Here is a 17676-nt window from a genome sequence, read left to right as displayed (position 1 = left end):
ATATATATATATATTGATCTAGGAAAGTTCATATAAAGGGGCACCCTACATATAAAGGTTAAAATACATTTATTTCTTCATGCAGCTGTATGAATCAAATTGGCACCCCTTTATATGAACTTTTCCAGAGCATTACTTGGTTCCTCCTAAGGACACAAGAGTATAGTACAGTATGCAGATGAGATTTTTTTGAATGTCCCTTATTTTCTATCATCTGGCATTTTCCACAGGCCATGGAATATCCCTTATTTCCTATGATTTGGCATTTTCTACAAGCTATGGAATATGTCCCTTCTTTTCTTTCGTTTGTCACATGGCACATACCATATAAAGGGGCCTTTTCTATGCCTCTGGAATTTTTCCCAAGAATAGTTTGTGTGTCGTACAATTTTGTGCCGAAGATTGGGTGCACTAATCGAGCCCAGAGGCATACCTCTTGGTAAGTGTGACGTAACGCACGCGTTTGGACCCGGAAACAGAATTATGACGTGGCGCGTTACGTCACGGCTTACCGAGAGAATATCACAATCGATATGCTCTGCCTTCACGTCTTTCATTCAGTGTGAAAAACAAAAAACCAATTGTTAAAATGATTATCAAATATCGAACGCATCGGCGTTACTGGTCATTCCAACGATGCAGAAGGATCATGTTATTACGCAACCCTTGTGGGGTATATTGATCACAGTAGATCTTCGCTCAGTTCTGTAAGCAAAACTTACCTCACAGATGTCGGGATTCCTCCAAATTTCTTTGTTTAATGTTATAAACGGCATTAGCGACTATTTAAAAGCTAATAGGCACATGCACGGCTGCTCACATGCACGGCGAAGCCGGTGTGAATAAACGCGTACGTATTATGTTGAAAACCAGATTATGCTGGATCCCTTGAGAATACCAAGCATGGACGCACCAAATCACTCAATGGAGACCGCCATCTTGCGGATGCGGAAGTATGCATAACAAATTGAAAAGAGTTCAATTGGAGTTTGTTTCACCCGTCTTTGTTTGATTCACAATCTTGCACCTCCATTCCGGTTCCGGTCACTTCCGTTTCCGGTCTTGCTGGCGAGGGTTCGTTTATTCTCAGCTCTCCATGCTATCCATCGAAATCGAAGTTAAGTAATTGTTCCCATTTGTATTTTCGTTATAACTATTTATTTTATGGTGTATATATTGTCTCCCGACGAAGATTTTCGGTGCAAATCTTTCATACCTGTATTGAAAATCGTGTTAATTCGGGTCGTGTTTTGAGGCCTTGTAGTTGTACAGTGAACACTGTACAACCTTGAGGCTTTGTTTTTCTCTCAGCGGTCCGTGTTTTTGTGATCCAATAACTTTCGTTCTCTGTTTTCCCAATATTTTCACCCCATAGCCCTCTTCCTTGTGTAAATCACAACTCAAAAAAATCCAAAAAAAAAACATTTCCTTCTCTGTTCTCATTCGTTTATTAATTCTTATTCGTTCGTTCGTTCGTTCTTCGACCACGTGTTTCTCCCCCATTTCCCCAGATAGATTGTCAAATTTCAACTCGTTATTTTATCGTCCATGCGTTATTGTTTTGATTATAGTTACTTTTGGTTTGAATTTCCTGTAACTTGTAATTATTTAATCGCGTTCTGCTCCTCGTGTGCGGCCTTGTAGTTGTACCCCCGTCGGTGTTTGTTATCTTAATCGTGTTTTGCTTGGCTCTTAGTTTTTTTCCCTTCTACCCGGAACATGATAATCTGTCTAACGTTCTAAATCCCCACCTCCCCCCTCCCCCCCCCCACCCCCAAAAACCAAACAAACAAAAAAAAAACCAAAAACATTTATTTTCCTTTCTCCACGTGTACTGTTGACTCATCCTGTATTTTCTATCCAGGTGTGCTGTTCGCCCCGCCCCCATTAACTCCTTGCCATCCACCGTTTGCCCTTCACGTGACTCGTGGTGGTCCCTCTCGGCTCTCCCCCCGTTGGTATTTTTGTGCACATAAGATTGTTCACGGTTCTGTTTAAATATTATTTAAATATGTATAACCTTTCCCCTTCAGTGTTTTACTCAGTGGTATTTTACAACATGCTGTTTTTCTTCCTATTTAAAAGGCTTTTCTCAATTTCCTCTCCAACTCATTCCACCTCAAAAAAAAGAAATTCAATATCTTATACGTCTCCCTCACTACATGGTCTAAATTCACATTCATTCCATCCCTCCTCCATCATTCTGAACCGGATTGCTAACTTGAAAATCACAACAAACCCAATTTGTTTTCAATGTTCGTCTTTCATTAATCATCCACTTTCTAAACTCCCCTCTTGCCCCTCCCATCCAAATCCCTCCCCTTGCACCTACACTCCTAAACTCCCCCCTTGCCCCGCCACTCTTAAACTCCCCCCCTACCCCTCCACTCCTGAACTCCCCCCTTGCCCTTCCACTCCTGAACTCCCCCCTTGCCCTTCCCCTCCTAAACTCCCCCCTCACTCCTCCCCTTCAAAACTCCCCCCCAACCCCTCCCATTCAAATCTCCCTCCATACCATTCCTCTCCAATTCTCCCTCCTCCCCCCTCCTCCTCAAAGCTGCCTCCTCCCCACTTCATCTCCCTTCTATCTCATACCTCCACCCCCCCCCCCCAGCCTTCTTCTTTCCTCTGCCCCCCCTCAAACAACCCCTCTCTATGCCTCATCCCTTCACCTTCAAACCTTTCATCCTCCTCATCCTTCCCTTTCTTGGAACTCTTCTGCAATCGCTGACACACTAACAACTGCTCTCCCTACCTCCCCCTCTCATCCTTCATCTTACCCTACTCCTCCCCTCCCCTGGCCTGTACCCGATGCTCCCCCTCTCTCTTCATTAACGGTATGGACCTCAAACATCCGGGGCCTTCGCTCAAACCTGACTGATCTCTCCATACAGGTTGCTTCTGACAATCCAGACTTGATCTGCTTAACAGAGACTTTCCTCCTTCAAGATGTCTCTGATTCCTTAATATCTCTTCCTGGTTACTCCCTCCTCCGGTATGATAGACCTGAGCCTCGGCCTGGTGGTGGGGTGGCTATCTTTATCAAAAACTCTCTTCCTCACTCTCCTTGCACTGCCCTCTCTCCTCCTCACCCCCAGGAGTACCTCTGGCTACGTCTTCCTCTCCGCTCCCACCTTTTGTTCATATGTGTTCTGTACCGTCCCCCAAACAGTGATGACTCCATCTACATTTCACTGTCTGACAACATGGACCAACTTCTATCCACTCATCCCAACTCTCTCTTCCTCATATGTGGTGACTTAAATTGTCATCATGCCACCTGGTTGGGTGTGGGTTCCTCTCTCACCAGTCATGGCACCTCAGCAAAGGACTTCTGTGACTCACTGGGATTGACACAATCTGTCAATTTCCCGACCCGGATCTCAGCCAATGTAGTATCTTCTCTTCTAGACTTGGTTATGACTAACTTCCCTGCTAATGTCTGCTGCTCTTCTTCTGCTCCAATCGGTTCTTCTGATCATGTGCTTGTCAAAGTGGACATCTCTCTGGCCATTCTCAGAGAGCCTCCTCAGCGTCCACGAGTCTGGCATTTCACTCAGGCCGACTGGGACGGTCTTCAAGCAGCCATCAATCGTCTGGATTGGTCTCCCATCTCCACTGCCTCTGACCTCAATTCTTCCTGGGAATTCTTCCAAAGCAAACTGATCTCTCTCATGCACAGATTTACCCCATCTCGCCTTCAGTTGTCTTACCCTTCCTCCCATCCATGGTACACTGAATCTTGTGGTGAGGCAGTTGCCCTGAAACAACTTGCCTTTGCCTCTTGGAAGGCTAATCCAACTGAAGGAAATCTCAGTTCCTTCCACCAAGCTCGGAACAAGTGTGTGTCTACCCTCAGGAGTGCCAGGAAGCACTATCTCTCCTCACTCAAGAATGAACTCTCAAACCTGTCTCCTTCCTCCAAATCCTGGTGGCGTCTGGTCAAATCCGTTTCTGGTGTTTGTTCCCCCTCCATCCCCTCCCTTACCTCAAATGGCCACACAGTTGACATCGCACGTGACAAAGCCGAATGCCTCAACTCTGTGTTTGCCTCAAAATCCTTAGTCCCAAACCCATCTCTCTCTGTTCCCACCTTTCCCAGTCGAACCAAACTGCTCCTGGACTCTGTGACCTTCTCTCCTGACAAGGTGGAGGAGTTTTTGTCAAACCTCGACTCTGATTCTGCAACTGGACCAGATGGCATCAGCCCACGGGTCCTAAAATCCTGCTCTGCCGCTCTATCTCACCCTCTCTCTGTTCTTTTCACCCTATCCTTTGCTCAAGGTCATCTGCCAGCATCCTGGAAATCAGCAAACATTACCGCTTTACACAAAAAAGGTGCAAAAACAGATCCTTGCAACTACAGACCAATCAGCCTGCTCCCAATTATCAGCAAAGTCATGGAATCCATCATTGCTTCGGATATGAAATCTTTCCTCTTCTCCAATGGCTTGATCTCTGATCATCAATTTGGTTTCAGACCAGGTCACTCTACTCTGGACATGCTGCTTCTGCTGTCTCAACAATGGATGGAGGTCCTCAATGCCAAACAGGAAATCAGAGCTGTCTCCCTTGACATATCACGTGCCTTCGATACGGTCTGGCACACAGCTCTGCTCACCAAACTCTCCTCCTATGGTATCCATGGAAATCTCCATGCATGGCTTGCGGACTTCCTCTCTGGTCGTAGTCAACGTGTGGCCCTGAATGGATTTCTCTCATCTCCCCTTCCCGTTCAGGCTGGAGTTCCCCAAGGCAGTGTGCTGGGCCCTGTGCTTTTTCTGGTCTTTATCAATGATCTCTCCGACTCTCTGGAAAATCCTCTGTATCTCTTTGCTGATGACTCCATCTCTGCCGCTCCATTCCTCTTCCCTCAGATTGGCAGTCTGCAGCCTCCTCACTCTCTGAAGACCTGGACAAAATCACAGATTGGTCAAACATGTGGAACATGTCTTTCAATCCTGACAAATCTCACACTCTTACTATGTCTCTCCGAAAAGATCGACTGGACAACCCTCCCATCTACTTTCTCAACAATCCTCTCCAAGAAGTTCTGTCGCTCAAGCTTTTGGGTCTCACCATCTGCCATGATCTTTCTTGGGAAAACCACATTTCCAAGCTGGCCTCCAAAGCCAGTCGCCGACTGGGCATCCTCCGTCGTGCGAAGTCCTTCCTAGGCACACCTGAGCTCCTCACCACATACAAGGCTTTCATCCGCAGCTCAATGAAATACTGTTCTCCCCTATGGGCTGGTGCTCCTGCCTCACACCTGGCTCGGCTTCACGCTGTTGAATCTAAAGCTTTCAGAATCATTGGAATCTCCCGCGATGAAGCTATCTCTGAGGGCCTTTCACTCACTCACCGCAGGCAGGTAGGTGGTCTTTCTGTCTTCTACCGACTCCTCTCCGGCCTTGCTCCCCCAGCTCTCTCTGTGCTCTGTCCCCCAAATATTCCTACAGGTCGCACAAGATCTGCCAGCCACCCTCTGATGGTTAAACTGCCGAAATCTCGGCTCTCTGCTCACCTTCACTCTTTCATTCCTCTTTTCTCCCGCCTCTGGAACAAACTCCCACACTCACTTCAATCACACTCCTCCCTCCAGGTCTTCAAAACAGCTGTTCACCACCATCTCTTATCTTCCCCCATCCAAAACCTTGATCTTTTCTACCCCCACTAATTCACACCAGATCCACCTTGTTTGAAATTCCAACTTCTTTCCTGGAAGTCTTGGCAGTGTCCATATGTTTTATACCTCTCCCCCCCCCCCCCTTCCCATGCCTCGCCCCCAAAGCCCTCTCCCTCCCACAGTTCTCTCGATGTCTCCATGTCTCTCGGTCCCTGCTCTCAAATGTTGTGTTTGTGTCCTTCCCCCTCTCTCCCCATCTTGTCTACCGCTCCCGATGTTATTTGTTTTGTGTGTCTGTTTGTCTTTCTGTGTGATTAATGTTCGCTCTTTCACGAGCCTCGATCTTGTATACAAAAAAAAAAAAAAAAAAAACTCTAATTTGTAATTAAAATACTTTGAGACCAACCTCGGCCCGCACGGGCCTGGTTATCTTCAACGAAAATCGTCACCAAACACCGGAACCAATGAGATTCGAGCATTTGAAAAAATATTTCAAAAACCAAATCACTCAATGGAGGCCGCCATCTTCCGGATGCGGAAGTACGCATAAAAAAATTGCGAAAAAGTTCAATAGGAGTTTGTTTCACCCGTCTTTGTTTGATTCACAATCTTATACACCTCTAATTTGTAATTAAAATACTTTAAGACCAACCTCATTCCCCGGGCCCTCACGGGCCCTGGTTATCTTCAACGAAAATCGTCACCAATTACTGGAACCAATGAGATTCGAGCATTTGAAAATATATTTTTTAAAGCTTCTTACGGCGTTTCGGAGGCTGAAAACGGCGTCAAATATTCTAAAATTGACGAAGAATTATTTTTTAGAAATCTCGCGGCCGTAGGGGTTAGTTTTTCACGGCCGGAAATATCCGAAGTTGAGACGGAATTCACCGAATTAAGAAGGAAATTTTATCAATTTTAATCTCATCCAGAATGCAAATGGTGTCATTTTGAACTAGGTACGGTACCTACGACACCTACCTACTACCAACTACCTAACCTACTGATGCCACGGTGATGGGTAAAATAGTGGCAAGAGGCTTTGGCTTCGCCGGCTCATTGCGGCTTTGCAGTCGGGTACTAGTAATATGATTATGGTTTATAATATTTTACAAGCCCGGCTTCGCCGCTGTTAGACTTCCTGTCTTGTTGTCCTCTTGGTAAGCCATGACGTAATGCGCCGCGTCATAATTCTGTTTCTGGGTCCAAACGCGCGCGTTACGTCACGGCTTACCAAGAGGTACAAACTCAGGAACGTGACATAATCCACGTTAAAAGCACTAAATTAACATCTGGTTCATTTTGATGTGAAGTATTGTGGTTATGCATGAGACAACTTTCTCAAACTGCGATTAAGACCGCTTCAGGAGTAATATTAAAGTACCTCACCTAAGAGGACTGTATTAAATTTGGTCTGTGTGCGGAATCACTTACTGACACGCACACATGCAGGTGAGGCAAAAGATAGTTCTGGACTTTACACAGTGGTAAGTGTTTTAACCCAGTTTACCCCAATCGATCTCTCCCTCCCCCAACCCTAACCCCAACCCCTGCTCTTTCTTCATCCTTCACTTCACTGAATGATTTGTACTGGAACACATCTTAACCCCACATGAAGGGTTCAGTCAAACTCCATCAGATAAACTTTTGTACATGTTGAGTTCTAGCCCCAAGCTTGACCCCTAGGTTCACCCCTCAACCCCAATCCTTTGCAGCTGAATGTCATGCCAGTGCTGATCCGCATTTCAAAAACTTTCAAAATTTCCATTTCTCATCCAATTTCACTGGAACGCTGCTTTTGGCCGCACACTGCCCGACCGGACAACCACGTACCTGGGAGGTGTTCATATATATGGAAACTGAACCCAATTCCATAGTCTCATCCACCACCCGAGCTGACATCATGGTTTACGGCAAGATCGTCAGTTTCATCCATCATAAGGGCACTGAGGTACTCATGGGATTTTACCCTGGGTAGATACTAATTTACATTAACTACATTAATTATTACATTTATTTCCCCTCTATTTCCTCACCTCGAAGTATCCTCATCAATGTTGGAAATATTAATTTGATTTCTCCCTTCTCAGGTTAATGGAGTTCTTGTTCAGCTGCCATATTATGACCCAAGTGGGGACTTCCACATCTTGTATGAAAAGTTTCCTGTTTCTGTGCTGCACACCAAGAGCTATTTCACCGTCAAATACAACGGTACCTGACACTCACAACTCAATCTATTGAGACAGTAAACACTCCCATCACTTATAGTACTCTAACAGATTTGATATCCTTAACTGGTGACGTGACACAGCCAGATGTTAACTCCCAAGGTGCCAAGCAGAGGCTTTCTGCACAAGTGGTAACCCAATGGTGTGATGTGCTTATGATGAATTGATTTGGCCGTGCGGTGATTTCGGCGCACACTTTCGGTTTTACAGGGAAACTTGGTTACGCTGGAGGTCGATTCAGCAGTTCAAATGCACAGCGAAACTGCTAAAAAGTGCAACAGGTCAAATAAATAAGAACTGAGATCGGGATGCAAGAAGGAAACGACGAATAAGCTGACAAGATGGAGACCTGCTTAACTAGATAGAAATTGTCTCCACACCTAAACCTTAAACTAAACTGCTCACATGCACACTCGTTCAGTGATATAGGACATACAAAAAGGTGTGACAGGATGGATGAGGTAGAGGTTTTGGTGGTCCACTCAGGACCCTTTTCTCTCCTCTCTAAGGCTACACTCAGCTCAACTATATATCCACCGTCGCGCGCTCCCTGCCCTGAGGCTTTCATCCCCTCTCACCTCTCCATCCCCACAATGTTCGCGTATGCAACCCACACAGTGACGGAGTTTCTCACCTGCTCATCCCGCTTGATCGTTTCACCCGTCATTTCAACAGAGCCGTGTGGGGCTCGCACTTGTACACACTCTAACACATTCAGTGGCTATTTCAATGCGGTTGAGTGGGGCTGATACGCACGTAACCACCAGGTTGATGCGGTCTTGTGTGACAGATGAGAAATGACAATGTAAATGATTGAGAATGCTCAGTGGAAAAGTAAAGAGTAGAAAAGAGACAGGAACATGGAGCTTCTTAAACACCCAATCCTGATAACTGGAGTTATGAAACACTTACACCAACATTCATTAGGAGATAACTAATTAATAATTGACCTAATAATTAATAACAATAAATTAATAAGTATTTTCATCCCAAATCGAAGTGTGGGACAGGAGTGGAATGAACCACTTTTCGAGGCCATTTCCCCCCGCAGAGCAGGGGTTGGCCTTTTTTGGGCACCATGGTCCCCTTTTTGAAGCAATGTTTTATGGCCGGATGCCCTTCCTGCTACCAACCCTGGTAGTCGCCTCTTGTGACACACAGGGAATTACCAGTGAACTAGTACTCAATTTGCCAACCTCAGAAGGATGACAGGCTGAATCAACCCCCCCTGGCGTTAATTTGGCAAACTGACCGGGATTCAAACCCAGGATCCTAGGATCCCAAGCAGGCACCCGAACCGCTAAGCCAACACCAGGCAACAGGAATGGAATGTTAAGAATTAATAAACATTTCTGATAAAACACTCAATGAAAGCACACTCACACCCCCACACCCCAACCTGACTCCACCCTGCAGCCTAATCCCGTGTAATGTCATTCTCCCCAGGCTGGCGACGCGTGCAGGTAGAGCTGGAGAGTGAGGAACTTTATTTTGGAGAGATGTGCGGACTATGTGGGAGTTATGATGGAACTGAAGGAGGAAACGCTCGACTTCCAGATGGCTCTGTTGCTCCCGACCTAAATACCTTCTTCGAGGCCTGGGAAGACTAACCTCGAGTGACAAAATTAATCTTCTTCATTGTGTCTCTTCTCAAGGCATCTTCCCTCCCCTCACCTCTATCTCTCTCGTGCCCATCTCTCTCGACCTCTGAAGTGAGTGTTCAACATCTGCAATCTCTCCATTACGTAATTTTACCGAAAACGTCACTCCGCTTCTCCCCCCAAACTTGCTCACTTTTGTTTTTCGTAAATTGTGTAACCTTGTGAGTGATCGTGATTTTTCACAATACTTAATAATCATCCCTGAACATGTAATCAGATCAATCAATTCCACACTATGGATATAATGTTCAAACACATTGCATCATTCATGGGTTTCTTCATCGGTTGACTTTTGTGACACATTGATGTTTCACTTTCTCTTGGTAAATTTTGATAGTACCGTGTTGTGTTTAATCTTCATTTGGTGAAAAAATAAAAAAAATTGTTCTCTCGGGTTTAAATGCGTTTATGTTGGTGGTATTGTGTTTGTGACGTTTTCAACGTTTATATTCCATGGGGCATTTTTACCCGTCGCCTTGTTGATGTATTTAATGAAAAGTCTTTGTGTGGTCATGAATAAATGATTTGCAGAATGTTGTCCTGATGTGTGAAATCTGGATCGGTAACTCTGCTTTCATTTATTTGTGACCATAAATGCAAAAATCTCAGTCTGCAAAGACCTGAGTGCCACAGGACGCCATATCAGTTTGGATGTGACGTGTCAGCATAATTTATGTTCATGACGTCAGTGTGTTCCTTTCGTTGACGATTTATATATACATATATATATATATATACACTACATGGCCAAAATTATGCGGACACCCCTTCTAATTAGTGGATTTGGCTGTTTGAGCCATACCCATTGCTGACAGGTATATATAATCGAGCACACAGGCATGCAATCTCCATAGACAAACATTGGCAGTAGAATGGGCCGCACTGAAGAGCTCAGTGACTTTCAACGTGGCACCGTCCTCGGATGCCACCTTTCCAACAAGTCAGTTCGTCAAATTTCTGCTCTGCTAGAGCTGCCCCGGTCAACTGTAAGTGCTGTTATTGTGAAGTGGAAACGTCTAGGAGCAACAACAGCTCAGCCGTGAAGTGGTAGGCCACACAAGCTCACAGAACGGGACCGCCGAGTGCTGAAGCACATAGCACGTAAAAATAGTCTGTCCTCGGTTGCAACCCTCACTGCCGAGTTCCAAACTGCCTCTGGAAGCAACATCAGCACAACATCTGTTCGTCGGGAGCTTCATAAAATGGGTTTCCATGGCCGAGCCATGACAAGATGGGGTGCAAGATGAGGTGTTGGCAATATGTTTGGACCAGAAGCACTCACTCACTACAGGAGTGGCCACTAGTTGTGTGGGTCATGTGTATGTACATGTGCGCAGCATGAGGACATCGGTGTGCTAATATTATTATTACACGACCCCAGATAAAAAGTCAAATATGCCGAAGCGCACAAGAAAGCTGCTGACAGCAAGAAAAGAGAAGAGCGTATGTGAGAGTAGAAGAAATGCAGAAACTGAAAAACAAGTATGAATGAGGGAAGAAATTAATGCAAAGCATCAGAGATTGACAAGATCTACAGAAACCAAAGAACAAACTAGAAAGCATCTGAAAATGCAAAGCCTGTCTGCAGCAGTTTGTATTCAGACGTCTTCTTCTTCCGTATGCTCAAAATAATAAGCACAGTTTCAAAAAATATGAAAATTGATGAATTTACTCAACCTTGACCTTTGAGATTTATGTCTAAAAAAAAAAATGACCTTCTAGCTTTTGATTGGTGAACCAATTCTGTAACCCAATGTGCAAATTCTTAAAATTTCAGGTCAGTTGGATGAAAATTGATAATTTTATGCAACCTTGACCTTTGACCTTTTGATCTAAAAAAAAACAATTGACTCGCCTTTTGAATGGTGAACCAATTATGTGACCCAATATGAAAATTATATTTCAGGTCAATTGGGTGAAAATTGGTGGTTTTACACAGCATTGACCTTTGACCTTTTGATCTAAAAACTAGAACAACACTCCGATGTCACGACGTCGACCGATATGCCTCCACCCACATTATTACATCATTATAATACTTGTACCAAGTTTGATTTAAGTCCATTCAGCTGTTCACAAGTTATCAAATTTTTACCTGACATAACCTTTGGCCTTTGACCTATTGACCCCAAAATCTATTCAGTTAATCTTTACATCATTATAAATACCTGTACCAGGTATTAATTTAAATCCCTTCAGCTGCTCACAAATTCTCACATTTTTACCTGACATGACCTCTGAACTTTGGCCTTTGAACTCAGAACCCCAAAAATCTAATCAGTTAATCTGTACATCATTATACATACCTGTACCAAGTTTTAATTTGATCACTTCAGCCGTTCTCAAGTTGTAGACTTATTACAGACCTTTGTCCATTGACATATGACCCCAAAATCTAATCACTTAATCTTTACAACATTATACAAACCTGTACCAAGTTTGAATTAGAACACTTCAGCCGTTCTCAAGTTATAGACCTTTTACAGTTTTTGACCTTTGACCTCTCGACCCCAAAATCTAATAAGTTCATCTTTACGTCATTATACATACCTGCAACAAGTTTGACTAAGATCTCTTTAGCCGTTCTCAAGTTATCAGGGTAACGAAAACCTATCGCGGATGGATGGACGGACGGACAGCCGGACGGACAACCTGAAAACATAACGCCACATCGACGGAGCATAAAAAAACAATTAAAAAACCAATTAGGTCAAAAACCAGTGACCTAATATGCAAATTCTATTTTAGATCAATTGCGTGAAAATAGGTGGTTTTACACAGCATTGACCTTTGACCTTTTGATCGAAAAAAAAAACAATCAGCTTCTACCTTTTGATTGGGGAGCCAATTCATTGACCCAATCTGAAAATTCTATAAATATTAGGTCAATCGGATGAAAATTGACTATTTTATGTGACGCTGACCTTTGATCTTTTGACCAAATTATTAATTTGCCTTCTCCCTATTCTCATAATAAAGCTTAGGTGAAAATTTGATGATAATAGCTCAAATGGTAAAAAGGTACAGGCCCGGACAGACACATACACAGACACAGACACTGACAATCACACAGAAGTGATTGCAAAACCCCATCTTCTGCTGCGCATGGGACGGGCTAACAAGATTGAGGCGGGATATTGAATACAAGTTTCACAGAAGAACAATATATACAGAAACCGAACAACAAACATGTCAGCAGCGAGAAATTGAATCCGAGTGTCACAGATTGACAACATCTGCAGAAACTGAAGAACAGGCACGACAAAGATGGGAAATTCATTCTCGCCGAAAGAGGACATTAAGAGGACATTCACGTCATGGCAAATGCAACAAGCAAAACTTGAGTTGCATGAAGAATCTCCGCGAATACCACTTCCACAAACACACCTTGTTGGACAAATGGATGGCACCTGTTCATGAGTGTGAAGCAAAATATTTTCTGCAGGTACATTCACAAAATGCTGCCATGAGTGAAAAGTCATCCTCAATAATATTGTTGCGGACTCCGGTTCTGTCGACGTACTAGAGGGGGGAGGGGGGGGCGGTGAAGTCCCCGTTTCCCCTCAGACCCCGGGTCCACAGGCCGCCAGCCATGACGAAGCTCACGGTCGACGGGTTGCGAAGCAACTTCAATCGCCAATCTCCCAACCACGGGCTGAAGGGTTAGCAACCGGGATTCCGAATACCTTCGAAGCACGCAGCTGGAAAGACCAGGGATTGAACCTTCGCGTTCCCACACCTTTTGGTGTGCCGAGCGGATCGCACGCTGTGGGTCGCGGCGTTATCCTGCGTGATTTATGTGCCGAATTAAAGTCAAATTTGGTTCGGGCTATACTAGGCCAATGAATAAAAGGACGATACGAACAGGTTGAAAATGACCAAAAAATGTACAGGCCTTTTATTTACAAGGCACAGATAAAAGGGACGAGAGGCAGTTTTTAACTTAGCAATTCTTACCTATCTAGATCCCTGACAGGCGCCTTCACACACAGACGGGAATGAATCACACACCGGTTATTCTCGTACCAATGAAAACGTGCAGGGACTGACTCGAGGGTGGCCGCTGCTGTGCGCAGTGCCCGGTCCGGCAGTTTGCGCGCATGGCGCACGGATCTATCCGGCCGTGCAGCTTTGCTACGGTCCATGAGACGAACCACCGCGTCCAAGTCCGCACGAGCGACGATCCAGGTCGAGGGTGATTCAGGGCAGATGACGATTCAGCACGCAGGACAGCCAGCTTCAGGACGAACGACGAGAGAGAGGCCCGAATGATGATGAGCACGGGGCTTTATTGGGTGGAATGTCCTTCTGGAAGGTTCCACGGCCTCCCATTGGCTGAGATGACATTGGCCGGTTGCTAAGGAAGGGTGCATGACCTGATTGGTTCCTTACGTGTTCACGATCTCTCATTGGGCGCTCACATGTTTACGATGTCATTGGAGCTTTGCTGGTGACGTATATACAGTGCATTCAGAAAGTATTCAGACCCCTTCACTTTTTTCACATTTTGTTATGTTGCAGCCTTATGCTGAAATCGTTTAAATTCAATTTTTTCCCTCATCAATCTACACTCAATACACCATAATGACAAGGAGAAAACAGGATTTTAGAAAGTTTTGCAAACTTATTAAAAATAAAAAACTGAAATATCACATTGACATACAGTCATGTGAAAAAGTAAGTACACCCCATGTAAAGTTTTGACTTTTTCAACATATTTCAACATACAGCTATTTGATCTTCATTTCAACAATATTGATAGATAAAGGTGATATAATATAACAAATATCATGAAACATTTACATTTTGTAGTCCATTGTATAATTTAAATAAACATAAATGCAAATTTTGCATGTGGAAAAAGTAAGTACACCCCTACATTTATCACTACTTCAAATACCTAAAATTAGAATCAGGTGCACCAGCTCAGGTGCAAATGATTAGAACATCATTAGAGAGGATCTTGGAGGAACCTGTCTTATTTAAACTTCAGACATTTAGTTTGGTTTGCTCTTTGTTGTTGAAGTGTGTGGCGTCACCATGCCTAGATCAAATTAGCTCTCTGTGGCCTTCTGAAAGAAGGTTATAGATGCCTACGAGTCTGGGAAGGGATTTAAAAAGATCTCCAAACAGTTTGAAATCAATCATTCGACTGTCCGGAAGATCATCGACAAGTGGAGAAGATTCCAAACGACTGCCAACTTGTTCAGGCCAGGCCGCCCCAGCAAGTTCAGCCCGAGAGCAGACCGCAAGATGCTGAAAGAAGTCTCTAAGAACCCCAGAATGTAATCATGGGACCTAAAGGTTGCTCTTGCCACTGTTGATGTCAAAGTGCACGAGTCTACCATTAGAAAGAGGCTGCACAAATTTGATCTACATGGGAGGTGTGCCAGGAGGAAACCTTTGCTGTCCAGAAAGAACATCAGAGCAAGACTAAAGTTTGCCAATGACCACCTAGGCAAAGACCAGCACTTCTGGAACAATGTGCTCTGGACAGATGAGTCAAAGGTAGAGCTATTTGGCCACAGTACCAGAAGACATGTTTGGCAAAAACCAAAGACAGCATTTGACCACAAGAACCTGATACGAACTGTAAAGCATGGTGGTGGAAATATTATGGTTTGGGGCAACTTTGCTGCATCAGGGCCTGGGCAGCTCACCATCATAGAATCCACTATGAATTCTTCATTGTATCAGAGTGTGCTTGAGGATAATGTGAGGCCATCTGTCGGCAAGTTGAAGCTCAACCGAAGGTGGACCTTGCAACATGACATTGACCCTAAACATACCAGTAAATCCACTAAGGAATGGCTGAAAAGAAAGATATGGAGGGTTCTGGAATGGCCAAGTCAAAGCCCGGATCTAAATCCCATCGAGATGTTGTGGGGGGATTTTAAACGAGCTGTGCGTGCAAGAAACCCCTCAAACATAGCACAGCTGAAAGAATTCTGCATGGAGGAGTTGGCAAAAATTTCTCCCAGTCGATGTCAGAGACTGGTAGACAGTTATAAGAAACGCCTACTTCAGGTTGTTTCTGCCAAAGGGGGCAATACCACCTATTAGAGCCAAGGGTGTACTTACTTTTTCCACATGCGAAATTTGCATTTATGTTTATTTAAATTATACAATGGACTACAAAATGTAAATGTTTCATGATATTTGTTATATTATATCACCTTTATCTTTCAATATTGTTGAAATGAAGATCAAATAGCTGTATGTTGAAATATGTTGAAAAAGTCAAAACTTTACACGGGGTGTACTTACTTTTTCACGTGACTGTAAGTATTCATACCCTTTGCTATGACACTTGAAATTTAGCTCAGGTGCCTCCCATTTCTCTTGATCATCTTTGAGATGTTTCTACAGCCTGATTGGAGTCCAACTGTGGTAAATTCAATTGCTTGGACATGATTTGGAAAGGCACACACCTGTCTGTATAAGGTCTCTCAGCTGACAATGCATATCAGAGCAAAAACCAAGCCATGAGGTCGAAGGAACTGCCTGCAGAGCTCAGAGACAGGATTGTGTCAAGGCACAGATCTGGGGAAACCTACAAAAAAAATCTCTGCTGCATTGAAGGTTCCCAAGAGCACAGTGGCCTCCATAATTCTTAAATGGAAGATGTTTGGAACAACCAGGACTCTTCCTAGAGCTGGCCGCCCGGCCAAACTGAGCAATCGGGGAGAAGGGCCTTGGTAAGAGAGGTGACCAAGAACTCAATGGTCACTCTGGCTGAGCTCTGGAGGTCCTGTGTGGAGATGGGAGAAACTTCCAGAAGGACAACCATCACTGCAACACTCCACCGATCTGGGCTTTATGACAGAGTGGCCAGACGGAAGCATCTCCTCAGTGAAAGGCACATGAAAGCCCGCATGGAGTTTGCAAAAAAGCACCTAAAGGACTCAGACTGTGAGAAACACGATTCTGTGGGCTTTCATGTGTCTTTCACTGAGGAGAGGCTTCCGTCTGGCCACTCTGCTATAAACCCCAGATCGGTGGAGTGTTGCAGTGATGGTTGTCCTTCTGGAAGTTTCTCCCATCTCCACACAGGATCGCTGGCTTCCCCAGATCTGTGAATCGACACAATTGTCGGGGATATTTTCCCTACAGTAGTATGTAATATATGAACCAAGAAATTCAATGTCCATCAATTTGTCAGAAGAAAGTCACAAATTTAATTCCCGAGGAGGACAACACTTTCTGTCTTCAAAATACACAGCAAGAAAAACAATGACCCTTATTAAACCAAGGAGAGCAAGATACAATTCACAAAAAACACACAAGGAAGGTTTACAACAAATCTTAGATCAAAGTCCAGGGTGAAAATCCTGGTACAGTAGGGATGCACAAGGAAATATCATACCAAACATCAGCATGCACAGTATACAGTAACATACAAAATCAACCAGCCAAGTGAAGTATCCTGGCTATTTAGTCATTCGTTCTGATTTTTTATACAGTTTCAAGTGGGAGGAGCAAGAGGAGGGGGGAGGAGTGAAGAGAGGGGAGGGGAGCAGTAGGATTGGTTGGGCAAAGTTTGGGTGGGAGGGGACAAGTGGAGGGGGGAGGAGTGAAGTGAGGGGCGGAGAGCAATAGGATTGGTTGGGCAAAGTTTGGGTGGGAGGGAGTAGGTGTCGAGGATGAGGTTGCCTCCTGCTGGGAGTAGGTTTGCATCCCAAATTCTTTCTGCTTTCCCATTGTCTCCTGCAAAACACCCGGAGCCCTGTCTCTAATCCCCTGTAACAATTTTAAACCAATCTTCACGAAACTTCACCAAATGGCAGAGTTCGTGGTCTGACAAAATCTTTTTTTTTTGAGGTCAAAAGGTCAACATAGGTCAAAGGTCAACCATTTTTCTCAAATTTCTAAAATCCTCGATTTTCATCCGATTGACTTGAAATTTGAATCAGATTTACATATCCGCGAACTGAATTCAACCACCAACTATTTTTCAGATCACCATAGGCCAAAAGAGCAACATAGGCCAAAGGTCAACAACAATTTCTAATTTCTAAAGCCCCAATTTTCATCCGATTGACTTGAAATTTGAATTCGATTTTCATGTCAGCTAACTGAATTCAACCACCAATTAATTTTTGAAGTCAAAAGGATGCTCTACTGAGTCCCATTCTGCTTTGTTCTCTTTTGCCAAGTGTCG

General features: G+C 44.2%; 1 protein-coding gene across 2 annotated transcripts in view; it reads left to right on the top strand.

Annotated features, from left to right (window-relative positions):
• LOC137439585 (uncharacterized) overlaps positions 1-17676 on the top strand; it is a 136811-nt gene that overhangs the window by 95034 nt on the left and 24101 nt on the right. Inside the window, exons 11-13 of one of the 2 annotated variants that reach the window (XM_078768067.1) lie at positions 7342-7577; positions 7717-7837; positions 9301-10048. In XM_078768067.1, the coding sequence (XP_078624193.1) occupies positions 7342-7577; positions 7717-7837; positions 9301-9464 (521 nt within the window). In that variant the 3' untranslated portion in view covers positions 9465-10048. Of the gene's footprint in view, positions 1-7341; positions 7578-7716; positions 7838-9300; positions 10049-17676 lie in introns of those variants that run through there. The other variant, XM_078768068.1, reaches the window with a different exon arrangement.

This window comes from Myxine glutinosa, chromosome 14 (genome assembly GCF_964187855.1).
Source record: "Myxine glutinosa chromosome 14, kmMyxGlut1.1, whole genome shotgun sequence".
Taxonomy (NCBI): Eukaryota; Metazoa; Chordata; class Myxini; order Myxiniformes; family Myxinidae; genus Myxine; species Myxine glutinosa.
This window is presented reverse-complemented; position numbering and strand designations above follow the sequence as displayed.